Source organism: Lacerta agilis, chromosome 2 (assembly GCF_009819535.1).
Source record: "Lacerta agilis isolate rLacAgi1 chromosome 2, rLacAgi1.pri, whole genome shotgun sequence".
NCBI classification, from domain to species: domain Eukaryota; kingdom Metazoa; phylum Chordata; class Lepidosauria; order Squamata; family Lacertidae; genus Lacerta; species Lacerta agilis.
Window position 1 is genome coordinate 32116157 of NC_046313.1, and position 25744 is coordinate 32141900.

Sequence of the window (25744 nt, forward strand, 5' to 3'; positions counted from 1 at the left end):
GCAGTCTTATGCTCCCATCAATCCCTCAAAGACGAGCATAAGCAACAACAGCACTGTTCATAGAAGATACAGCTTTTCTTTTTAATTAAACCCTCCCTTGTTTTAAATCGCAAGAGTTTCCACTCCCCAGCAACATCTGTGCCTTCTTTGTGATAATCAGAATTGTGCCCTGGAGATGAGTGGGCACAGAATCCATCACAGCGTACAGCCAGCGGCTCTTCCATTTAATTCCTTTTTAAGTCAGTGATGCTTAAATCAGAAGGAAGTGCCAGTTCCTGTAGCATAGATTAGTGATCAAATTTCTGGGGTGGTTTGTTTTTTTTAACTCACCAAAAGCTGCTCCCCCACCCCCACCCCCCTTTGGCTTTCTGGTGTACCAGGCTGCCTGCTTTCCATGCCATCTGGCGAACAGAGTAAAGCATTTCCTGGGGGAAATCCACAAGGGGCACATTACAAGCTTTGCCAGCCAAGCAGGCTCTTCCTCAGTTCTCGTGTGTGTGCATGCATGCGTGCCAACTGTGTGAATATGTTTGCTCACAGCATCCCTTAGCCTGCAGTATGAGCATCAAATAGTACCACATTTTCCATTTTTCTTAAAATAAGGGAAGTCCTTACTGCAGATGAAGAATGGCTGAAAGGGGCTGGGAGTGGGTAACACAACCCTTTCCTGTCGCCTCTTGAATGGAAACAGATCAAACATTCATCCAGACACAGCTTGCTCTTCAGCATGCACTGACAAAAGAGCCCCAGGGTCTGCTATGGACAGGCTAAAATGCCACATGTCCCTCTGGCATCCAACGCGTGGAAGAAGGGCTTCCTGCTCTCCATGGTGTGGTTTGCTGTCGCCATGGCAGCACAGGCCCTGCCTGCTGCACCTTTTCAGCTCAGTCCCTTCTGTTACAGCCTCTATTGCTGCTCATGCTGTCGCTCAGACTCCTTGGATTGCTTTGCTCGTTGTCTGCGGAGCTTCACAAATGCCTGGGCTTCCTTGTCTCCTTTGCGGGTCTCCAGCAGCTTCAAGATTTCAGCGCCTGGGGCAGAGTGGGAGAGGTGGCATGGAATCAGTGAGATGTGGACTCAAGTAGACTGCTCCTACAATTAAACAGACGTTTAACACAAACCCAGTTTCATGCATTTTAAAAAAAACCTGTTGCTTATTGCCCTGTTTCGAGAGAAAATCCTAGTTCCTTGACATAAGCTGTGCAGACAGACATCACAAAAGGCAACAACTAGGACTTAGCTTCTTCTAGGCCAAAGCCAAGAATCCTGGCCTCTCAAAAAGTTACCTATTGCATGTATCTCAAAACATCCTAAACAGAGAAGCCCAGAGGTACCTGATGGAAAATTGCAGGACATTGCCAAGGGGGTAACAAGTTACGGGCGGGTGGATGCTGCTAATGGATACTATGCGAATAATGTGTGTGCCCCATGAAGAACAAGGCTAATTGAAAAACAGCTGTTTCCATTTCCTGTTCTAGCCCCAAGCGCCTCTTGTAACTCCCTTTAGTGAGTCAAAACGCTATTCCTGCTGGAGGTTGCAATGGAAGCAGCTTTCCAAGCAGTGAGGAAAAGAGAATCTTATTAAAAGGAGAATGGAGTTTGGGTGTGGTGGGCTGTGTTACTGTCCATCGCCTTTTGAGCTGTTGGAAGTTAAAGCAGGAGATCTCTAGTTAAGAGTCAACTACTAAAGCTGCTCCTATGATGCTCAGGTAAATCCAGCAGCAGTCCAGTGGGTGCAGTCCAGCATCCCTAGGAAGGGGGCAGTGTAGAAGCTAAAGGTGATGAAAAGGGCAGCAACCTGCAATCTAAAAATAATCTCTTCACCTTGCCTCACTTTTGAAAAATGCCTCACATTGTGTATTTATTTATTTATTTATTTATTTATTTATTTATTTATTTAGATGCCACTTGTATGCAAAAATGGTTTTGAAGCTGTTTACAAGTATAAAATCAATTATGAAATTAATAATTATTAAAACACACAATAAAAACCATTCCAAAACATTAAAAACATACACAATTAAACAAGCCAGTTAAAAAAACAGCAATTTAAACAGGTTTAAAACAAAACAAAACACACAACCACAACTTACATCTGGGTTTTGTTCTGGGGATAGTGCCTGATAACAAAATTGTGTATAGTCAAAACACATTGTGTGCAATGGCGGGGGGGGGGGAATTGCCAAAGTCTTTTTTCTCAGTCTTTCTTTTTAAAAAAAACAAAAACAAAACTTTTTTGCCAAGAGCACAAAGCTGAATGCTCACAAGTTAAATACCTGTATATCTAAGTTGTGGGTTTACTGTGTCAGAAAATTCAAGTTCAGGGGAATGCTTGCCTAAACGGCTGTGTCATCCAGAGCAGGGGGAATGCCGTTATTGAGGAAGCCTCTCCTACTGCAGCAGGGAAGGAATGCTGCTGGTGAAAATGCCTGCCTCCATGCGGCTACCCTCAAACCAATAATCGTCCCATTTGCTTTGGGCACACTTAGGGCTCATCCAGACTTCTGCTTTCCCCTCTGCATTCCCCTGGGGAAACCTGATATTTTGTTCTCAATTAGAGCAAGCATCAATCAGGTTTTTTCCCCCCTGGAACGATGTTTGCTCCAATTTAAAGCTAAAGAGCACATTTCCCCCAGGAACAGAGTAGGGCAAATGGAAAACCACTTGGACCTGTGCTTTCTAGCTACGATACAAGCAGACATGTAGATGAGCCCTTAAAAGCATGTGGTCCTAAGTAAAGTCAGTTTTTTGTTCCTGCTTGGCTTTTTCTGCCCTTTCTGCAGTTATTTGCCCCTCAGACCATTACCCATTATCAGCCTGTTTGCCACAAAGCCCTAACTTTTCATCCATATTATACAAGGAGCCATCTCATGAAAATAAGCCATCCTTACACTCTCTCTTGTCTCTGAGAGGAAGCAGTAGAACAAAAGCCACGCCTAGCTCTCTGGAATCAGTGAAGAAATGGCTCCAGTAACAGATCGAAGCCAAGGCTCCAAAACCTTCATATGTATACGTGCCTCCAGGGACTGGCTCTCATACTAAGCCTGCTGTGCTCCATAACATCCTAGGTTCCAAACTTAGAAGACAGGTTATGAAACCAGCCTTCTAGTTTTTAGTTAAATCGCTAATGCTGAAATGGCTGGAGGAATATTGACAATTCCCCCTTAGCTTAGTGGGAAGTGATAGAAATGCAGGCAGCAGAACTCTTAATTCCCAACACCATTACCCCACTTACACTACACCATGGGTAGGCAAACTAAGCCCCAGGGGCCAGATATGGCCCAATCACCTTCTAAATCCGGTCCGTGGAGGGTCCAGGAATCAGCGTGTTTTTACATGAGTAGAATGTGTGCTTTTATTTAAAATGCATCTCTGGGTTATTTGTGGGGCACAGGAATTTGTTCTCTTTTCCCCCCTTCAAAATATAGTCTGGCCCACCACAAGGTCTGAGGGACAGTGGACCGGCCCCCTGCTGAAAAAGTTTGCTGAGCCCTGCACTACACATTTAAAACAGTACCATACCACTTTAAGCAGCCATAGTCTTCCTCAAAGAATTTTGGGAACTGACTGTAGTTTGTTTTGTGTGCTAAGAGACCCCTACTCCCCTCAGAAAGCTACCACTCCCAGAGTTCTCTGAGAAGAAGGATCAACGGTTCAACCACTCTGGAAATTGCAGCTCTATGAGGGGAAATAAGTGTTCCATAATAACTCTAAGTGCTCTTAACAAACTACAGCTCCCATGATTCTTGGGGAGAAGGCATGACTGTTTAAAGGGTCAGATGGGGCCCACAAGGGACAACAAAATCTTTCCCTTTGCTTGGTTAGCAAAGAAGCCTGGAAAACTCACCAGCTACATTGGCTTGAATTAAAATTGGCTCCATTAGACTAGTAGTACATAACTGTTTGTGCGGATATAATTTACCACCAACTCGACAGCCAAGGACAGCATCCCTGTCAGTGGAAGGATTTCCACTTGCAAAATGGGACTTGCCCTGCCCCGCCCCAAACTCCCTGTTGAAGGAAGCCCCAGAATAGAGTTAGGAGGCACTTCACAGAACGTTAACTTAGCACTATGCAAGATACATGTCAAAATCACAGGACTAAAATGCTGAGCATTTCAATATACAGCCTAGTATTTGGTCTGCAACAAAAGAACATTTTTCCCCCACCTGTATTTTCCGGGGTGTGTGCCTGGAAGCCCATGACCCCACCTGCTAAGAGGCTATAGGTTTAGCCAGCCAAAAAGCAGAAGCATAAGTGAAGCTGGGAATGTATAAGTAATGAGCTTACCAGCAGTTCCAGGATGAGTCAAGGACAATCGAGTCTGCGGCACTCTGGAAGGGTTGATGGCTTCCTCGTCCTCACTCAGCCCCAACACCTTGCAGAGGGGGAAGAAGGCTTCTCCCTCCAGATCATTGGCTCCTAAGGTGTCGTAGTCAAACACGGTGAGCAACAGGCATGTCCCATCCTGTTGGCATTTTTCTGGAGGGACCAAACTGTAAAAGGAAATGAGCATGGGGAAGGCTTGAGTTGAGTGACCCCGTTTTGCAGGCACCTCAAACGGAGGGGAAGAAGCACCACCTCCAAGCACACAAAGAAAGTACCAGACAAAGGATTCCTCTGTGTTTCAAACTATACCAACCAGTGGGAAAGCATGAATTTGGTAACACTCGTGGGCAGTAGTGGCTGGAGTCCAGAGAGACAGTTAGGGCAGAAGGCGGAACAGCCAACTGTCGGGGGAGACAGAGACAAGGCCAAGCTGACTTAATTTCAGCGTTGTTCCCCCCACCCACCCACCTGCTGCGTTCTACAAGGGCAAAACAGAGGCTCAGGAGGAGGAAGCTGACAGCCGGGGCCTCCACTCCCTGGAATGGTTGTAAGTAAGGAGATGAGCAAGTGGACGCTGGCTGAGGGCAGACTGAGCTTGGGGCAGTGCCCCACATGCTGTAATGGACCAGCCTTCACCATGTCATGCTACTTATCGAGCTGTGTCAACCCTAGGAAGGGCTGAGCCATCTTAGCCCAGCAGTTCCACTGGCCAATGCATTGCTTGAATCCCACAATTGCTTCCAGCGGTTTGAGACCCGCGGGGGCTGCCTGGCTTAAAAAAAAAACCCCGCCATGGCAAGGGTCTGCAGGGCAGGAGAGGAGGGTAGCTATTGGTTTTTTTTTATTATTTTGTGGTTTTATATTTTGATTTTAGTCTGTGAATCGCCCTGAGATCTCTGGGCACAGGGCGGTATATAAATTCAATAAATAATAATAATACATACAATTCAAATACTTCATCAAAGAGAGGGTGGAGATTGTTCTTTATGCACTGGGTTGTCCGTGTCATAACCTCGGGGAACTCGTGCCGTGGCTCCAGGGTCAGTTGGATGAAGGGGTCGCTTAAGCCTGGTGGTGAGGGGGATTGGAAGAAGTAAGAGAGTAATCATCAGCAAACTGCAAGTCTGTCCTGGGGCATCTGTTCCTCTAACAAACCCCCACGCATAAGTTGCATTCACTTGGCACCTGGTGGTGTCATGCAATTTTAAGAGTCTTTATCTTAGTTCACCCCCTCCACCACCATAAAATGTTTGCTGGTACTTCCTTTTGATAAATTGTGAACAGAAGCCAAGTATTATTGACCCATCAAAGACCTTCTAGCAAGCCAGCCCCTATGGCTGCTGAGAGTTAAGTTTCAGCCTTCCAGGTTGAAAGAGAGAAACTGCCTTTTTAACTGAGTCAGTGCATTGGGTCTATCTAGCCCAATGCTGTGGAGTCTGGTTTGGGCAGTAGTGGCTCTCCAATGTCTAAAACTTGGCGTCTTTCCTAGCCTGCTACTTGAAATATTTTTAAGCTGTCTGGAGGTACCAGAGATTGAACCTGGGATCTTATGCATAAAAGGCTTAGTCTCTGCCACTAAGCAAAGGGCACCTTCCTGGTGCAGCAACTCTCTGGAGCAGGTCCATCCATTCCCCCCCCCCCTTGGCTCAGTTTTACTAAAATCTTTATTTACCCATTTCCAGGTCCCAAGCATGCAGAACTCACACTGTGTTCTTAAAAGAGCCAAGTGTGTAAACGCTCAATGCACGAAGAGTCAAGAGCACTTAAGTGAGACAACAACCACCTCTTCTGGAAATGTGAATGAACTGCACTGTAGTTCCTACAGACTGCTCAGCCCCTTCTCCCTTCAGATATTAAAGCTGTATTTATCCACACCACTAGCAACTGCAATTGCCATTGACTTTCAGATTTGAAGGGGACTTCCAGATGGGATCAGTGCTGCTCACACATGAATGTTTTCTGCAACCTCCATACTCTATCGTTGGCATCAAAACACCAACCTGTATTTTCCAGTTTCCTAGTCCAGCATTCTGTTCTCACAGTGGCTGAACAGTTGCAAGAGCACTCTCCCCTCCTGTGGTTTCCAGCAACTGCTATACAGAAGCCTTGCTACCTCCAACGGTGAAGGCAGAACATAGCCATTGTGATAACATTTTCTCTAAACTTAAAAGTCCCAAATGTTGCAACTTTGCTTCATAAGGGAAGTGAATCACTCTCCCTTGTTATCATCATTCTGATTGACCGTTTCTGAGCTTTTTCCAACTCCTTTTCGAGACAAGGCAACCAGAACTGCGCACAGCATTCCAAATCATGCGCCTGCACTAATAAGGAGAATGAGACACATTCCTTTGGCTCGAGGGCTCTCTCACCATTGGAGTCCAGGGGAAGGAGGTTGACAGCGTTGAGCACCTCGACACGCAGCTTTTGTTCCGAGTGGCGGTAAAGGGCCTTGATGGTCACAGCCCCGTATTTTTCAGGGCTAGCCTCTGTCTAAGAAATAAGAACAACCAGAGAAGTCAGGATGAATTTCAAATGCCCCAGTTTGCTTACCAGCAATTAATGGTCCTGGTCTCCCTATACCAGGCATAGGCAACCTTCGGCTCTCCAGATGTTTCAGACTACAATTTCCATCATCCCTGACCACTGGTCCTGTTAGCTAGGGATCATGGGAGTTGTAGGCCAAAACATCTAGAGAGCTGAAGGTTGCCTATGCCTGCCCTATACCATAGTAGTAAACGGTGATAAACATCACTTCAAGTTCCACTCAGCAAATTAGGGATGGGAAGTCCGTGGCCCCTACAGATGTTTTTGGAGTGTGACCCATCAGCCCCAGACAGCATGGCCAATAATCAGGTAGGATGGAAGCTGTGATCTAATAATAACTGCTGGGCCACAAAATGCAAGAGCCTGCTAGATCAAGCTATTGCCCCATCTAGGCCAGCATCCTGTCCTCACAGGGGCCAATCAGGGGTTGATGAGAAGCCGGCAAGCTGGACTTGAGCACAACAATTCCCTCCCCTCCTACTCTTTCGAGCCACTAGTATTCAGAGGTGTACTGCCTCCAACAGTACAAACGGAACATAACCTAACTCTCCGTTAATTTGTCTATAAGAACCACAGGTCCCACATCCCTGCTGTAAATCAACAGTGATGATCTTAGCCACAAATAACGTAAGAAAATAAGATGTAGCAATATCATTCAGCCAGGGATGGAGGAAGGGGTGTGTGGTAGGTGCGGTCTGCCCCGGGTGTCACCATGGGGCCTGCAGCACGCCCCGCCTCATGTCTCTCCAGGGATTGACGCGGTGCCTTAGGCGCACGCAGCCTCCACGCTGCCCAAACGGTCCGCCCGCTGCCTCCCTCCCAGCTGTAGGGCAGCTGAGTGGAAGGAGGCAGGCAGACTCCAGAGGCCCCACAGTGTGCCCCGTCCCTATGGGCGGTGCACCCCAGCCCTGTGCGCACCGCCCCAGGAGCCTGAGCGGCTTCCCTGCTGCTGCGTTCAGCACAAGGAAGAACGAACAAGGAGATGCAATCTTCTTCTTAAACAGGAGTCAGAGTCCACTGAAGTCACACACCTGCTGCTGGATTCGGGCGCTGAAGTACTTCTGGATAAGTTTTCTGCTGGTGGAAGAGCAGAGGTCCAGTTGTTCTTCCAGAGCCTAGGAGACGGGTGGGTTTGAGCAGAAATTGTATTAGTGGGATATTAAGCCATTTTAAAACAATACCAACAATCCCCACCTCAAATGACAGATTATGCAAGACAAATTAAATTTGGAACAGGTAATCCAAACAGCAAGTAAGACTGCAGGCCCACTTGTTGTAAGGACGCCATCATTGGTGATCAGCAAGACCACCATTCTTAGGTGATGTTTTGTGCATGCCTAGGCTGGATCTATATAGATTTTTTTTTTTAAGTGCTATAGAAAAACACGTTATAAAAGCTCTTAATGGAAAACCCTATTGCTCTAAAGTGCCACCTGGTGTCAAATGTTTATAACACAATCATAACACTATAATTGATGAGCGTAGCTGAGTCCCTAGATTGATTGGCCTGTTCATGGTGGAGGGATCCCTCATCCCGCTCCCAATGCTCCAGAGAGCCCAATTGGGCTTGTAGCATCTTACTGTAAATGTCGCATTGTGGAGGGTGTCCTCTGGCAGACCACAGCCATCTCCATGAAAACACCGCTCCAAGTTCTATGGAATGAGGGGTGGGGAGGAGAAGGAGAAGAACGAAAAAGAGTGAATGCTCCATTATTAAAGCCCAACAAAAAGAAAGCCAGATGCTCCATCCTACATTCTATTCCACATGTCTAAGTACCGGTACCTTGAGGGCAAACTGCAATTTCTTGAAGTACGCCAAGTTGCCAAGTTGCTGTTTTGCAGCCCCTTTCAGCATGTCCAGAGTGTGATTCCACAGCAGCTCCAAGAGGCTGTTTGGAGGGGAGAGAAAGCAGAGATAGAAACTAGGTTGCCACTGGATACCAGCAGAATCCGTTAAAGACTCTGGGATGAATAAGAAAGAAAGCCGGGGCTGCTTACTAACTCCCTTATTCCCAGAGGTTTCATTTATCAACTTTAAACTAGATTCTGTGGGGGAATGAGGTAAACTATGGGTGAAGAGGGGGATTTTTTTTTAATGTAGAACAGTAGACTCATCATAGAAGTTCCAGACCAAGAAATAAATTGGCAAAATAAAGTTTCAACACAGCATTGGAGAGTCCTGCTAGCATTCAAACCTGCTGCAATATTTCATTTTATTTATGCACCTCTTTTCAACCATAATGGTTTCCAAAAACAGTTCAGAAGAACAAGACAATTGGGAGGCCTCTAAAGACCTTGTGTCTGATTTATCCCTTCTCAAACACCTTGCTGATTTGCTAGGGATTCAACACTGGGGCCCATGGAGGTCAAAAGAAAGAAAGAATGGAATGCCTCTGAGCATGTGCAGAGTAGCCACCATCCCCAAATAGCTGTAACTAGTAAATCTGCATTTGGAGAGCTTCAAAACCTAACAGGGAAACACTGGGATTGTGTGTTCGTAATGTAGAAACTAAGCAGTGGATCTCCTTGTCTACGGACCCTGGCATGCTGCTGTTGTTCACCCATGTATTCTTCACACTGACATCATGGCAAATCTTCTGAACCTCTGGCACCCTGGGCCTTTTATCTGTCGGATGCCTCTCACTCATCTCCCAGTAGCATTAAGCTCTCCTGTCTTCCTTCAGCCTTTGCTAACCCCAAGGAGTTTCAGAATTTCTGGGAGGGAGAAGAGCCTTCTTCTGGAGAATATGGGGCCACAGACTACTATAACTGCTACTATAAAATGATGTTGTTGTTGTTTTAAAAAAAGATCCTAACAATGTCAGGCTTCTGGCTCACCTGTTGAAGTTCTCTTGGACCAGGTTCCCACTTAGATACTGGAGCTCACATTCCAAAAATATCATTAAAGGGGTGATGCACTAGAGCGGCAGGGAGAAAAAAGGTAAGAGAAAACAGAGAGAAAGGGAACAGCACTGTGGAGTCTATATTGAACATTTCAGAGGCCTCCATGATGCTTCCTCTGGTGCTGCTCAACATGCCCAGTATAACATTCTAAAGGCTTTTACCCTATGTGCTAGCTGGTCAGCACTCTTATGCACAATGTCTCGTGTGTGCCAGTGTAGCCGCCACCTGAAATATACAATGCTAACACATGTACAGTGCATGAATAAGAGGAAACATGTAGGGTAAAAAAATGTGCTTTTTGAAAATTACACTGCTCTGTGTGTCGTACTGATGGCACTTTTAATATCCTCTATGTGTGGTTTATAACATATAGAGGCAGAAGATTGTTGGACTCCCTCTCCAACTGAACCTAGTCCAAAGCAGGGAAGATAAAAGACAAAATGGGGGAAGATGCCCCTGCAGTTTGGACCACACATCCCTCTGAGCAGCCATGGGGGCGGGGGCGGGTTGGGGAGGGGGTGCCCGGTATGCCGGCGGGCTTGCGGGGGTGCCCCTGGGGGGCCTGGTGCCCTGGCGCAGCGCGCCACCAGCCCCTATGGACAAGACGGCCCTGCCTCTGAGATTCATGAATCGCCATCAGTTACCTGCATTACGTGCTGCCTGAAAATGTATCTCTTTGCTCGGGCCTTTCCTGACTCTTAAGACTGGATTCTGCACCCCTGCATTGTCCTAATATTGTATTTTATTGTTTATGTTTTTATGATCGTAGTAATTTAATGCTCTTTTTTAATTGTAGATATGGCCATCAATAGGATTCCCCCTCCCAAAAAAAAAATTAAGCCGTCTAGAAATTTTATCAAAGAAAGAAAACGTGTTGTGGTAATGATCCTGCAGCGAATATTACAACACTGCAGAGGAGTTCACCCTACAAACTGAGCAGAGGAAAATATATGACAGATTATTGTCTCTGGTAGAATTCACAGCAACCTATTTATGACTGGATTTTTAAAAAAAAAAAATGAGAAAGCAACAAATCATAAAGGCTAATATCAACATCTCAATAATGGAATACTGAATGGTATAGTTTCTCTAAAATATTCAGGGATTTATAATATGTAAAATGAACCATGGAAAGAGAAGAAGGGAAGTCCTTGATATCTTAAGGATGTAAAAATGAGTATTTTAAATTGTAAAACAGAAAATTTAATAAAATTATATACAAAAAATGACTTTAGATAGTCTTGGAAAATGATAAAATAAAGAAAATATCAACATCTTTTAGCTCTGTGGAGGAGTTTTCAAAGCTAATTCTATATTGTTATTAGTAGTAGTAACATAATAGTAGTGACAATAAAGTGACGGTAGTAACAGCTGTGGAACAAGGTGGTTGTCTCCATGATTGCTTGCTTTTTTGACATAAACTTACATATTCTGAATCATCTCAGTAAGAAGTTCTGAAGTGACAACATATATAACAAACTGAAGAAATTGTTTAAAATTACATTCAAAAAAACCCCAGAGATTTTCCTATTAGGGATTTTGCCCCCGGAAATTAAAAAAGAAATGAGAACGCTATTTATGTACGCTGTCACAGCAGCTAGAATTCTTGTGGCTAGAAGGTCGAAAAACGAATCAGTACCGACAATCTTAGAGTGGCAGATGCTTATGTTAGATTATTTCCAGCTGGCGAAATTGACAGGAGGAGTTAGAGGAGAAATGACACAGAAAACTTTTGGTGAATGGAAAATATTTAAAGAATACATAAGAATGTATTGCAATAATAAGGCCATATTAGCAGAACTAGAGTGATACTTGTAATTAAATAAATATTGAATACTATTGAAGATAAAGGAATGAGAAATAAAGATCAAAACTGTGCAGACAAACAATGATGTAACGAAAGTACATTAAGAAAGATTGGAAGATTTGTATGTATGTGAGAAGTGTGGTTATGTAAACCAATTTTAACCTTTTTCTCTCTCGTGTTTTTCTTTTTCTTTGTTTTCTTCTTCTATTCCTTCTTTTTTATTTGTATTGAGGAGACTGTAAATATTATTAATGTGTGTAAATAAAACCAATAAAGATTATTAAAAAAAAAAAGTTCTGAAGTGACTCAAGCCGCCCCACTGACACCTTCCTTTGTGGCTCCTGAACACCTCCCTGCACCTCCTCTACAGAGATCTAACATATTGCTCCACAGCCAAACTACAGTATTTGCTGGAAAGTCAAAGAGCCCTAAGCTCCAGAAGGCACAGATATTACAGTTCAAGGCCAAGAGTTAAAACCAGGGGCATGAGTACCAGTACATTATTAGTTTCAGCTGTGGCTTCTTTTGAATGTAGGACTAGCTAAGGCAGCATATGAGACATGGATAGGGCAAAAGAGCCAAGCGGCACGTTTAGCGCAACAGCATATAGCCTAAAAGAAAACAACACATTTTTTTCTGGCATTCCAAGACTCACATCTTCTGGGTCCCTGGAAGCACTGCAGGTGTACAGCTCTTGGATGTGTCTGGCAATTCCAGCCTGCAGCTGTCAAATAAAAATGCATGCGCTTATTATTACTTGAGGAAAGATGCTTTCTAAGTGCTCAAAGCAGCTCACATACATTATCTTAGTAATCACTGCATTAGGCAGGTATGAAGAGGGACGCAGGTGAAGCTGTGGTCTAAACCACTGAGCCTCTTGGGCTTGCCGATCGGAAGGTCGGTGGTTTGAATCCCCGCAACGGAGTGAGCTCCAATTGTTCTGTCCCAGCTCCTGCCAACCTAGCAGTTTGAAAGCACGCCAGTGCAAATAGATAAACAGGTACTACTGGATCAGGAAGGTAAACGGTGTTTCTGTGCGCTCTGGCTTCCATCACGGTGTCCTGTTGAGCCAGAAGCAGTTTAGTCATGCTGGCCACTTGACCCGGAAAGCTGTCTGTGGACAAACGCCGGCTCCCTCGGCCTGAAAGCGAGATGAGCACTACAACCCCATAGTCGCCTTTGACTGGACTTAACTGTCCAGGGGTCCTTTACCTTACCTTTTATCTAGTCAGGTATGAAAGGCTGCCATTGTATTCTGATACAAAATGTGTTTACTACAGTGGGGGAAGAGATGAGGAAGAGCAGGAAGTGGAGAATGGGGACCAAGAACAGCAGCAGCTGCCACCGCCACTGAGCACCCTCCCTCAGCCTCAATCTTGGAACCACCTCTGCCAATGGTGTGTCTATTTGCTAGTTTTTGCAACATTTCTGCTGCTTTAGGCAAAGAACTACAGGGGGTACTGAAGGGCAAAACTCACTGGTAGAGCATTTGCTTTGCATGAATAAATAGTTCAGGTGGGAAATGCTGGATAGCTGCTGCTAGTTAATGTAAACAATCTTGAACAAGATAGGCTATTTGGTCTGAGTCTCGTATAAAGGCAGCTTCCTATGAAGGTCCCCCCCCCCTCTTCTGCTCTGGCTTCTGAAATTTCACACAGAGCAGTGTGAAATTTTCATAAGATTTTTTTTTAAAAAATGTTAATGTTTTCATACAAATCTTGGGTTTCTTGAGATGCTGAATTGTATGCCCCCTACAAAATCCTTCATGCTCAGTATGGCTCTTGTACAGAAATGCAGAATACACACAGCTTTATCTTAGGGAGCCTTAACCACAGGTTGCAAAACACGGATGATCTCGTGTTGGCCCCATTCTGCCATTTCCAGCCATGCCCCTCCCAGATGTTTCCCTGCCAGACTGATCTTATCAAGAGAAATGCCAAGGATGCCAGGTTACTTTGCTTGCCAGGGTCTGCACCACGCCACGGATCTCGTTGTTGAGGCAGGTGACGGTAGCCTGTAGCTGGTGGTGCAAGGTGTGCTGGATCTGCTCTGGCGCAATGACCGCTCCCGTCTTCTGCTCCAGGCACTCCCAGTCCAGCTGGGACGGCAGCTTCAGGATCATCATGCGGAGCTGCTCGATGTTGTTCACCACAACGCAGAGCTGGCGGGGTGGGGGAGAAATAAAGCAAGAAACCTATGCATTCAACCTGCCTGTGAAGCAGAATGGCAGAATTCTGTAGCCTCAAGAGTTGGCAGGACTTTCCCACCTCCCAAAAGCCTACTTGAACAACGCCCTTTGTCAGAAACTGGCGCCATCGCTCACCCTGTTTGCTGCTTCTCCCTCTTTGTGTTTATTTGATGACAATTCCTCTGCCCTTGTCTTGATCAGCCGGCAGTACATCAGAGCAATTTTACATATGTCCTAAGAAGTCCAAAAAAAGGAAAAAGCTTGAGGATGTTCTGCTCTATGGAGGTGAAGACTCCCAATGCATCAGTTCACCGCATGGATTTCACTGCTTCCTACAAGGATGTGGGAAGGCATAGGCAGAGGAGATTCCTTCATCAGGCAATAAGAGCATCGTAAGAATGAAATACATCTGGTCTGGGGGGTAATTCGGGTCATTAGGGATCAAAGGGGTGGCAAGTGGGCAAGAAATATATTTAAGAAATAATAATACTTAACAAATAAATATTCCGATCCTCTGTCCCAAATTAAGGTGGGTTCTTTTTTTTCCATTGGAAGAATGTATTACTTCTTTTCTGAAGTACTACTTCTCACAGTATAATGAAAGAGCAAGTGTAAAAAAACTGTGAGACCAGGTGCAAGCGCAAAGCACTGGACTTTTTGTTGTTTCAGCTGCTGTTGACCTGCTTGTTTTTGGGTCCTGTCTGTTTATGCCTGTTTGAGGACTATAGGTTCTCAAATGGCACCCTTGTTTCCAGCATCTTAAAAGTTTCAAGTGCCAGATTCATGTAGAAAGTTGTTTACAGTGGGGTGGATCTTCCCCAACATTCGTAGGATTTGTTTCTGTGCATCACACTGGATCTGAGTGTTACTAAATTGGAATATCTGGCTTTATACTACACCTCCAGGACTAATCCATCAGCTCTTGCACTTCCTCAATGTTATGACACAGTTCTCCAATCGAAAAGCTGTATCAAAGTATATTTAGAAGTATGTGCAGTATATTGAAATTTATTTGTTTGTTTTGAGATACACACACACACACACACACACACACATGGGTATTTAAATGCTATTTTTTGTATGGATTTCTGCACAAATTCACAGATTAATGTGAAAACAAGAGTGAAGAGACTTATGAGTGGATCACACATGAAAGTGAAACACAGCCCATCCCTACTGTATACGCACCTCAACAAATTTCACCATGATCATGAAGGCCTCTTCAGGATCCGGCCAGTCCAGTTGCTGCCAGGTCTTCACCATCTGAGCATAGCAAGTCGATAAGTCCACCGTGGATGTGCTGTGCTTGTTCAGCTCTCCTAGCGGCGTCAGCTGAATAGAAACAAAAGAAGGGAAAGGGCATAAATAATCAAGTGCAGATTTGTTGAGTGCTTCAGTTAATTTGGAGCCTGAATCTCTAGGAACAAAAGGGGATTTTCATACCTGGCCGGCTGTTCCTCCGATCACTTAATTTAGAATGCTCCACTTACTTCAGTGATGTTGGTCCAGTGGAAGTAGCTATTAGGACTTTGGAGGGAGTATTAAAATAAAAAATGCTTACTTAAATGCAGTGCTTTTTAATGGGGGGTACGCAGGGGTATGCATACCCCCTAAACATTTTGTGAATCTAAGTTAGGCCTCATTGAGGGGCAGTATTTCAATATGAGTAGGAAAATGAGAGTACCTCTAAACATTTTTTTAGAAAAAAAGGCGCTGCTTAAATGTGTCTTCAACCTACGGTAATAATGATGATTATTATTTTGCACACATTGTTCTTTTTGGGATTTAATCCCGCTTTGCATCTCACCAGAACGGTCACTATTTCTATTGGCAAAAGTTACCTGTTAATGCAGGAGCCTCTTTATGTGGATACCATAAGGCTGAAAGCAATAAGAATTGACCCTTCCCTGGATGGGGATCCATTCATTACCTGGTCTACCTGGACAGCTCTCTGAGTCCTTTCTAAGGCTATGGTGTATGCCTTCTGGAGCCACTTGGGGATGGCTTCCTTGAACCACTGGTGGTAGTTTGTCAGTTCAAGAGGACCTTCCCTGGAAAGAAAAGATACAAAACCAGAACCTACTTAACCTGGAAGATTCAATAACTGAGACTAAGTCATCTAACTTGTGCTAAATTTCTGCCTGAATTTGCTCCGCAGATTACTCATCCTGGTCAGGGGCAACAATAGCAAGTCTGTCCCAACAGGCCCTTCCTTGTGCATTGTTGCACACCACCCTCAATCTCCAAGCGGTGCAGGATTCCAGGGCTTCCAGGGTTCATGTTTCCTTTTGAAACCATACTGGACCCTGCATAGCTTTGCAAATTCACTGGCAGCTTTATTGCTGCAATACTATCATGTTAATGAGGCACAGTGGAGACTGGTTTCTTTATGATCTATGGTTTATTTGCACATATATACAACCTGAGCCTATGATGGAGGGGTTTGAGCATTAATGCCCCAAAAGGATCTTGTTTCTCCCATAGCTACAAGCCTTGGATTCAAACAGAAATCAAACACTGCTCTCAGGTGCTGCTCTAACTCCCTCTCCAGCTTTTTGCTTTACTTCTAGGTTAGATCAAAGCCACTTTCAACTCTAAACTCAGGCTTTGTCCTTCTAACTATCTCTGAGTTGATGGAGGGGCCCCACCCATTTGCTATTTTGCTATCTCACATAGAGCCCCCTTTCCTTTGTTTCCTTTAATGGCCCATCACCCAGACAATCACTTCAACACACAATAAGATAGCCTGGCTTATTTTTTTTTAACACTTGCTAGATTCAGGGGTTAGAAGGACCTCACATGCAGCCTAATCCCATCCCCAAACTCATAATACTATAAACATACAAGAATGCAGAGAGAAAGAGAGAGAGAGAGAAATGGCCACACACTAGAGAAACGGATAAGGAGCCTCCATGTGGTGGCCATAAGAACAGACCCAAGACTGAAAGCAAAAGCTTTGACCTTCACAGAGATCAGCACCTGTTGCACAAAAGGTCCTTCATGTGATATAGCTCCTGCAGGCTGAGATAGAGCTGAAAAAGACTCTCCGCTGTGAGCTGGGACATGCCACTGTCAATCTTTCTCAGCTGCTCCTTGACATAATGGGAAACCTAGAATGGCAACAAAAACTAGAGTGGGCCAATGAGAACTGGTGAACATGCAGCAGGCACTGCAATTCAGAGGGCAAACAGCCATTCCTACTGACTCAGGGAAGACTCATTTGATAAGCTGTGCTTTGGGTAGCCTTTGAAAACTATTATTTTAAAAATTCAGCTGGCCTACAACACAACTGGTCAGATATTGGAAAATCCCGGCCCTAACAAGCACAGTCAGGACCAGGCTTCCTCAAACTCAGCCCTCCGGATGTTTTTGGCCTACAACTCCCATGGTCCCTAGCTAGCAGGACCAGTGGTCAAGGATGCTGGGAAATGTAGTCTCAAAACATCTGGAGGGCTGAGTTTGAGGAAGCCTGGTCAGGACTGTCACAATTTGCATCCTGCTCAGATGCAAGCCCTGCATGGTTTGCTATTATTTTAGCTATTGCTCCTCCACCACCACCCATCACCTGCCTGGGAATTAAGGCCATCACTGTCAGATAAGTGAGGGTGGCAAGGGTGGAGTCATACTGGGGCCTGTGTTTCTCTCCCCACATTTTCCAACCTCTACTATGCAGAAAATTGGGTCTGTAATGACTAGGGTTCTCGGTCTACAAAGAGGATGTATGTATGCCTTCTTTTTGAATTGATGCCATTGCTCCAAACATGCAAAAGGGCTCTTTCATAGGCTAACCCAGGACACTCCACCCAAGACCCTGAACCTTCGATAGGCATGTGAAGTGAAAGGAAAACCACAGAACATTTCCGCCTAGAAAAGAACCTGAAGGATTGCACACATTTGTGGCACATTAATCCTCAATGGATCTGCCACATAATCTGTCACAGGGCTTATTTGAAAAAAGGGTTTACATTAAAAAAAAACACCCTGCCAAAAAAAAACAACCCACCCCATTTTGAATCAGTGTTTAATGACTGATGGTGTAGATATGTTCCCGGAGCATCTACAACACCAAAACACTCAAGAGAAACTATGCCCAGAAACTCACACCAAAAACAAGCAGGGTCTCTTAGCACCTGAGCCAGACTGCATGTACTCACAGGGCTGGTTGGCACACACACTGATTCAAAGCCAAGATGAAATGGAGCTGTGAACCAGTCCTGAGATGAAACATGAACATAGCTGGTTCAGGGCAAGTGAAGCTTCATCGCGAATAAGACTCAGATTAATCTCACCACCCACTGGGACTAGCAGACGAAGCCCAGAGTTCTTGCTTATAACAAAAACTAAAAAACAAAAATTGAGGCAGTCACTGCTTCATCCTTTCCCCAGCCTCTTCCACCACTGCTGTGGCACATAAAAGAACTGGAGTCCTCTTTGCAATGGATCCACAAAGCAGATACTCACCTGCTCCTGCATTTCAAGATATGCAACTGAGAAGAGGTCCACTCTGACAGTGCTACACAGGAGGGGGAGGAGGAAGAAACAGGTGGTCAGAAATGTGCCAAGACACTGTATTACTGAATCCTTTCAGGCCCGGTAATAAGGAATCTGCAGCTAGAGGCCCAGAGCCAGATCCAGTCCCTTTCAGTACCAATCAAGCTGGGCCCCCAATAACTGTCAACCAAAAGGCAAACAGGTTGCACAGAGTAATTCATAGCTGTCATGCTGGGACTTGCCAACAGTTGCTGGAAACTGGGAAAGGGGCTGGGAAAATGTTCTTGTGCTCGGGTCCTGCTTGTGTGATTCCTACAGGCATCTGCTCAGTTGCTGTGAGGATGCTGGACTTGATGGGCCATTGGCCTGATCCAGGCTCTTCTTATGTTCCTATGTCCATTTTGAGGAAGGATAAGGAGAGACCCTGGTCCTCTAAGGCCCTGTCCTCAAAAGTGTCCATCCCATAAAAATAGTAGCTAAAAATGTCAGAAATATCTGAGGAATTCCAGATGTGAGATACATAAGTGTGTGTGTGTGTGTGTGTGTGTGTGTGTGTATTTAAGTAAAGTAATAGTTAATTCTCCTGGGAAGAACTAGCAACTATAACACTGGGGTAAGATTCTGTTATGCTTGGTCTCAAGTTACTGCTTGGACCTTCTGTTGCTAAATAAAGATTTTGGGACATATTTATTGAGCGGAGAGCGAGCGAGCAGGGAACAGAAAAATGTCTTCCAGAGACTTACTTGGTGAAATATTTGTTATAGGTTTTGTGGCTCCGCTGGAGATCTGCATTCACCTCCAGAAGAAGAGTGACCAGGGCCTTCCCACACTCCTCCATAGTCTGCAAAAGGAATGGAGAAGGGAACAGACAGTGCTTTTTTTGAGGCAGTAAGCACCAGTATGCCATATGGCCACCTCTTCCCCCCACCCCCACCCAACAATCTCACCCCTGCCACTTCCCAGCTAATGATTAAGGAAGGCGCTGGGGCCTTATCGGAAATTGCCTGGATTACATTTAACTACAAATGAGTGCTCATTTGGCTCTATCCATATGGACAAGAAATGCAATGTGTGATGCATTGCCTACTTTCATCCATCCCAGAATCTATGAGATGCAGAATTCAACAACCTAGCAACATGCTCTCAGTGTAAGATCTGTCCAACTAAACACACACACACACACATTTACCTTTACCATCGGCTTCAGGTGTTGCTTCTTCATCTGAAACCACTCTGCTGTTCCAGTCTGAGAAAACAGGACAAGGAATGAAGAGTACTACAGTCACGTTCCACCACATGCTTCCAAGCCCATTACAAGTCCACATTCAGATGTGAAGTCAGGGATTAGTCACATCTGAACAATGTATTGTTATCTGGGGCGATGGTTGGAAGCTACATTGTGCCAGATACTCAAAGATCACACAAGACAGGGAGAAAGTTTCTGGGGTCATAGACCATAGCTGTCAACCCTCCCTGCTGTTTCCCAATGCTATAATAAGGGAATTTCCCGCAAAAAAGGGGAAAGGTTGACAGCTATGTCATAGACTGATCTTTTGAGCCTTCCAGGAAATGCTACTTACTCAACAGACTCTCTGAAGAAGAGCTGAAGCATGGATTTCTCTAGGGTGGTAGTCACGGACAACCCAAAGCCCAGCACTGGTGGTCAGTTTTGGAAAACAGGATTACACTAACCATTTTCTAGCTCCAGCTCCACACTGAAGGAAGGAATATAGAAGTCCTCAATATCTCAATGTGAGCTTGGGGGGGAAGGCCCAGTGGCCATGTACCTTGAGTGCCTCTGTCACCATTTCCTGAAGGTCGGGGGTCTCTGTACAAAGTTCTCTGAAGGCTTTCATTTTACACATCTGCACCAAGAGTCTGTGTGGCAATGAAAAAAAGCACTGATGAAGTTTAATGCTATTTGAATAAAGGTTTGGGGTTTATTTTCCTATGGCCTAGGACCCTCGTACCTATGGGACCGCCTCTCCTGGTATGTCCCAAGGAGGACCTTACGGTCTTCAAATAAAAACATCTTGGAGATCCTGGGCCACAGGGAGGTTAGGCTGGCCTTGACCAGAGCCAGGGCTTTTTCGGCCATGGCCCCGATCTGGTGTAACGCTCTCCCACAAGAGACAAGGGCCCTGTGGGACTTGACATCTTTCCGCAGGGTCTGCAAGATAGAGCTGTTCCGCCAGGGCTTTGGCCAAGGCACAGTCTGACCCCCTCTCTCCTTCTGTAATCCTCATAGAACCCTAACCCAATGGTTGCCATTAATTTGATTTTAGAATGCATTTTAATCAATTGACTGTGTGATTTTATGTACATTGTGCTATTTTTACTTGTTGTTAAGCGCTCTGAGCCCAGCTTTGGCAAGGGAGGGTGGGATACAAATAAAAATTTATTATCAATATTATTATTATCACACATGAGTTGCGATCTCTCTTCTAGCAGGGCTCTTAATGGCTTTCCACACCATCAACCCCACCTTTGGTTGGGAGTTTGACGAATGGGGTTACAGTGGTGCTGGAAGGGCGATTCCAGAAGATGACACTGGGTAATCTGTTACACTCCATACTTTTGGTCCTTCAGTGTTCTATCTTATCCCTCAAGGTTTTTTAGCATCTATACAGATGCAAAAGGAGAAATCCTCTGTAGGCTTGGACTGACTCATCAATATGCAAATATGACACACAGCTCTGCTGCTTTTCTCCTAAGCCGAGGTGTGGGGAGGGGTGATTGTGCTCCCTTTTCATAGGGAAGCTTTGTGACAGCTCACCTGAGCAGTGATTGTAGCTTCTTTGTAGAATTAGGAGCAGAAAGCGGAAAGACAATCTGGTACTTCCGGATGAGAGAAATCCCATAAGCCAGCAAGGACTGAAAAGAGTCGGCCAGTTCTACATTCTGAGGAAAGCAACAAATACTAATTCGTTTGTTTATTTATTTATATATAGCAAACCTAGTGAGGAGTACCTTTTGAGAGAAGTGACCCACCCCCTCAGTTGCCCAAGAATGATCAAAGGCTATGCTGAGAAAAGAAAGCACTCAGGATTGATTAATTTAAATACTTTTATTATTTATACCCCACCCATCAACTCTGGGGTGGCTTCCAGAAAAAAAATATAAAAACATAATAAAATGTCAAACATTTAAAACTCCTCAAAGCAGTTCACAAAACCTCAAAGCAGTTCACACCTCAAAGCTGGTTTCACCCCCCAACCCTTCCTCCTCCTCTGTTGGTAACGAGAGCCATACAGATCTTCCAGAATGACCCAAAAGCAGAGCAAAAAGGCATGAGGAAGCAGAAGAACCTGGTAAAGGGCAACCACAGCACTGAGAGGTGCCAAGCAGTGGCCATTTTTGCATGCTTAAATATTCGTGTCTGTGCATAGGTGTTGCTGCATCAGTCCACATGGGGGATTCAGCAGGAACTCCTTTTAGGTTAAACATGGTTCAAAAGCTGTCTCCTGCTGGACAGGCATATTCTACTCTACTAGCGCTTGCAATTCCAGGTTTCTTTCTTACCTGCTCCTCTCTTAATCGACCTTCCACCCACTGGTACTCTATGCTGGTGATCTGGTGGAGCAGGCAGCTACTGTCAAACTCCAAGTTCTGGTAGAGCTTGCTGTAAGCAAGCCAGTGCCTATGTCAAGGAGGGATAAGTCACACAATAAGCACTGAAACGATGAGGATAAATGTCCCACAAAATTAGTGGGAAGGAGCAATAGTCACTTCAAAAGGAATAGGAATATCCAAAATCAACCCAACAAAGAACTGCAGGTTCTGCAATTTAAAAAAAATGCTCACATTCATTAGCCAGGATGAAATTGTGCAGGTTATGTCTCTTTGCAGAAAACTGGGGCTTGGTTTTCTTAATATATCTCGGGGGTGGAATTTAGATTTTTGTAGAATTATCATAGAGTTGGAAGGGATTCTGAGGGTCATCTAGTCCAACCCCCTGCAACGCAGGAATCCTGTCCATAGCTGCCCCTGAGTGGACTTGAACCATCAACCTTCTGGTTGACAGCCACAAGCACTGACCCATTGCACCACCTCCAGGTGGAAGAAGCTGAAACTGGTTACTGGAGATTGCTAAGCAATGGGAGAGAAGAGGGCTCTTCTGTCAATAGCTCTGGAAAGGTCTATTCAAAGGGGAGTGGGGTCACAATGTGTGCATAGTATATGGAAATGAATCAAACTCATGAATGGGATTCTAGGATTGACAGAGGAATCAGCAGAAGGCATCTGTGACTAAGGGAGCTACCAGATGACTTCTTTTATTGAGCACCCATCCCAATTTGTTTGCAGAGAGATTAGATGACATTGGCTACTTAATGAGCATTTGTTCTGGTTTGTTTGTGAATACTGCATCAACGCCAGTGTTATGCACACCATCCGGTGCATTTCCCTATCACTTGGTCCGCGTCAGAAAAAAAAATCCAATCTTTTGGGGGAAGCAGACTTGTTAAGCAAGACCTCCCAACCAACTACAATCAGAATTTGCTGGAATGCGATTGAATCACCCCTGAAAATAGCGATAGTCTGGAAGCTCCCTAACTCCTAATGCCATTTGATTGCTGAAGTAACTTCCACATGGCAATATGCTGTTGCCTCGGGTGGAAGAGTGCAGGAGATACTCACGCCATAACCTGGTGGAAGTCTGAAATATCTTTTTGTGTAGCATGCAGATACAAGATTGTACTGGCATGTTTGCTCAACTCTCCATTCCAGGAAGTGCTGCCCGCCTGCAAGGGAAAGGAAGGAGACTGTAGCAGTCCTGTTGACATCATGACTGCTTTGAGAAGCTCCAGCAACCAGTTGCTCTGTGAGACTCTTGGCTTTGTGCTTCTTTCTGCTGAAGCGCTCAGTTTCCATTTAGCGCCACTCACCTAGATTAGATTACTGAACTAGATGGAAGGAAGCAGGGAGTAACCAAGTCAAGTCCATCATTTACCTGATGCTGAAGAAGCTCGTAAGAAACCATCTGCTGAAAGAGGTGCCGGTGGACTGTGTAGCTCTGTTGTGTCTTGCTGGCTGAGGTGGCTCTCTAGAAAGGAAACAATGTCAGGCATCCAGCTTTTAGAAAGAACTAGAAGAGGGTGTTCTTTGCATACATACGACAGACCAGAATCAACTAACTGGGCCCCGCCAGTGGAAGCCCACACAAAGACTTCTGCTAGCAAAATGAGGGCTTCCTTCCTCTCCTTCATGCTACGTGCCTTCTGCCTCCCTCAACTGACGGGGAGTGTGTGTGTTCTGAATAACCCCTGAAACAGCACATGGGGGGGGGAGATTGTTCCTCCAGGCAAGCATTATGTTGGAAGCACATGGCTCCCCCAAAATAATCCTGGGAATTGTAGTTTTCCCCTCACAGAGGGCAGTAAAAAATACATTACTAAGTTCAATAAATAAGCATTTGCTGCCCTTTCATGACACCAAAAATGAGCTGCCTGAGGCAGGCACTTTACTCTGCCTAACAACAGAGCCGGCCCTGCATACATGCCCAGTTGCACACACACTTTCCCACAATACTGGGGATTGCTGGTCTCTACATGTTCAATCACAACATTGACCCATATTAGAACACATGACAAAGTGTCTCTTATATCTCATTTACCTTCCTCCGAGATATATAACCAAGGCAGGGTAGATATATATGAGACAAAGCCCATACTAGTAAAAGACCAATTCCCAATAGAGATATAATAAACCATAGCAGCAAAACAACACAGTTTTAGAACATCTGAATGTCATTTGAAAGGGTAAAGTCTTTACCACCTTTGGGAAGGTAACCAAAGACTGGGTCAAGCAAACCTCCAGCAGGACGTGACAACACAGGAGAAAAAGCCTTGCACTTTGATGCCACGCCAGCCTAATCGTCAAAGATTGCACCACATAGTTCAGAGTCCCCTACCCAGCTGGCTTCATATCACCCTATAAATGGTAAGGGGCCACTCCCTTACCCTCTTATGCATAAAAAGGAACTGCAGGTGGCAATGTCCTCGGTTGGGGTAGGTTTCTGTGCGAGGTTCCAGCCTGCACCAGCGGTCATCTCTGCCATGCAGGTCCTGTCCAAACAAAGAGAGAAAACAATGGGCAGATGATGAAAAGAGAGGTTAGGATAGTTCTGGCAGGTGAATTAGAGGCATCGCCACTGAATTGTGTTAGGCTGCCATCCAGACCCTGGTAAACGGCTGCTGCACCAGCCTGAAATTGGCACAGGGATTGGGCCAAGATTGGGCAAAACGCCCTCATGGGAGAGCAGTAGGGTCAGCTCAGGATCCAGTAGATCCCAGACCGGCTCAACTACTCACCCTCCATTTCAGGGCTTGCTGCAGGATGTTGTGGCAGGGACCCTGCCAGTGGCACTTTTGCCCACACGTTGGGTGAGTGAAACAGTGAGCTGTCAATCTATCAGCAGAAGCCAGCAGTGGCAGAATCCAACACATACACCCCATGCCCAGAACAGAGGGGTTTTGGATTATAGCCTTTGATACATTGTGGAAAATTAAATAAATGCATTTTTTGAAAACACAACAAACCAATTCCGATTGCAGAACATGCATTTTCAACAAGACCGCAGCATTTAAACAATTTGTTGATATGGTTACAGTTTAGTAAATTACAGATTTGAATCTGCTCCCTAATGGATCAGTGAGGTTGGAGTGACAACAAAAATGAACTCTGGAATCTGGATCTCTTCTAACGGTACATACCATGCCAGCAGCCACACAGGTCCCATCTTCCCTGGACCACAATGGATTAAAAAAAATATGAACCAAGACGGCTTTCTTTATCTAAAGCAGGGATAGTTAAACTTATTTGATTGATGGCCACACTTATCCTTAACCAACCCTCTGGGAGCCACATGCCAAACAATCTCACATGCGTATTTGTAGGAGACACATACAGAATCCCACCTCCCTAACTCAAAGTTTTGGTTTACCACTTTATGATATGTGAATTATGAAGCTGTGACAAATTTGTGAGGGTTAACCATGGCTCAAGGAAGACAAGGATGCTGACAGGTAAAATGTTGCCATGACAATTCGCTCTTCCCTTCCTCACCTGCAGCCGAAGTACCACATTCCCCAAAAAGTCATCCTGCCCTTTGTCCTTGCGAGCTTCCTTAAAAATCCTGGAGAGGAAAAAGCAAAGCAGAGAGGGTGAAATGGGGGGGAGGGGGGGAAGAAGACTTCTCTTGCACAGAAGAGCACAGAATATTGTTCCATTTTGTGCTTTAAATGCCTTTTTCTTGTACGTCTAATAACCTCTCTGGGTAACCCTACATTAACGTGAAAAGGCCCATGGTTAGTACAAACCTCTTCAGGCCATGGAGGTCTGTTAACTCTCCCAGTTTTTGGCGCACAGTTTCGACATCATCATCCGAGTCCCTACAAGAAACAGATTTAAAGATGTACTAGTGAAACAGAGAGAGAGAGAGAGAGAGAGAGAGAGATGGAAACAAAATGAGAAGAGTAGCA

At 45.0% G+C, this 25744-nt stretch overlaps 1 protein-coding gene across 1 annotated transcript in view; it reads right to left on the bottom strand.

Moving 5' to 3' along the window:
* Window positions 1-853: 853 nt before the first annotated feature.
* Window positions 854-25744, bottom strand: part of UNC13D (unc-13 homolog D) — a 36924-nt gene continuing 12033 nt past the window's right edge. Inside the window, exons 8-32 of the mRNA XM_033139347.1 lie at window positions 25583-25654; window positions 25329-25398; window positions 24224-24328; window positions 23215-23307; window positions 22902-23005; window positions 21786-21903; window positions 21040-21164; window positions 20051-20141; window positions 19453-19509; window positions 19007-19104; window positions 18234-18285; window positions 16752-16882; window positions 15703-15823; window positions 14961-15104; window positions 13908-14006; window positions 13539-13745; window positions 12240-12308; window positions 9712-9791; window positions 8657-8762; window positions 8455-8526; window positions 7905-7988; window positions 6699-6819; window positions 5274-5397; window positions 4291-4496; window positions 854-1031 (exon numbers count right to left, since the gene is read on the bottom strand). Coding sequence (XP_032995238.1) covers window positions 907-1031; window positions 4291-4496; window positions 5274-5397; window positions 6699-6819; window positions 7905-7988; window positions 8455-8526; window positions 8657-8762; window positions 9712-9791; window positions 12240-12308; window positions 13539-13745; window positions 13908-14006; window positions 14961-15104; window positions 15703-15823; window positions 16752-16882; window positions 18234-18285; window positions 19007-19104; window positions 19453-19509; window positions 20051-20141; window positions 21040-21164; window positions 21786-21903; window positions 22902-23005; window positions 23215-23307; window positions 24224-24328; window positions 25329-25398; window positions 25583-25654 — 2674 coding nt within the window. The 3' untranslated portion in view covers window positions 854-906. The remainder of the gene's footprint in view (window positions 1032-4290; window positions 4497-5273; window positions 5398-6698; window positions 6820-7904; window positions 7989-8454; window positions 8527-8656; window positions 8763-9711; window positions 9792-12239; window positions 12309-13538; window positions 13746-13907; window positions 14007-14960; window positions 15105-15702; window positions 15824-16751; window positions 16883-18233; window positions 18286-19006; window positions 19105-19452; window positions 19510-20050; window positions 20142-21039; window positions 21165-21785; window positions 21904-22901; window positions 23006-23214; window positions 23308-24223; window positions 24329-25328; window positions 25399-25582; window positions 25655-25744) is intronic.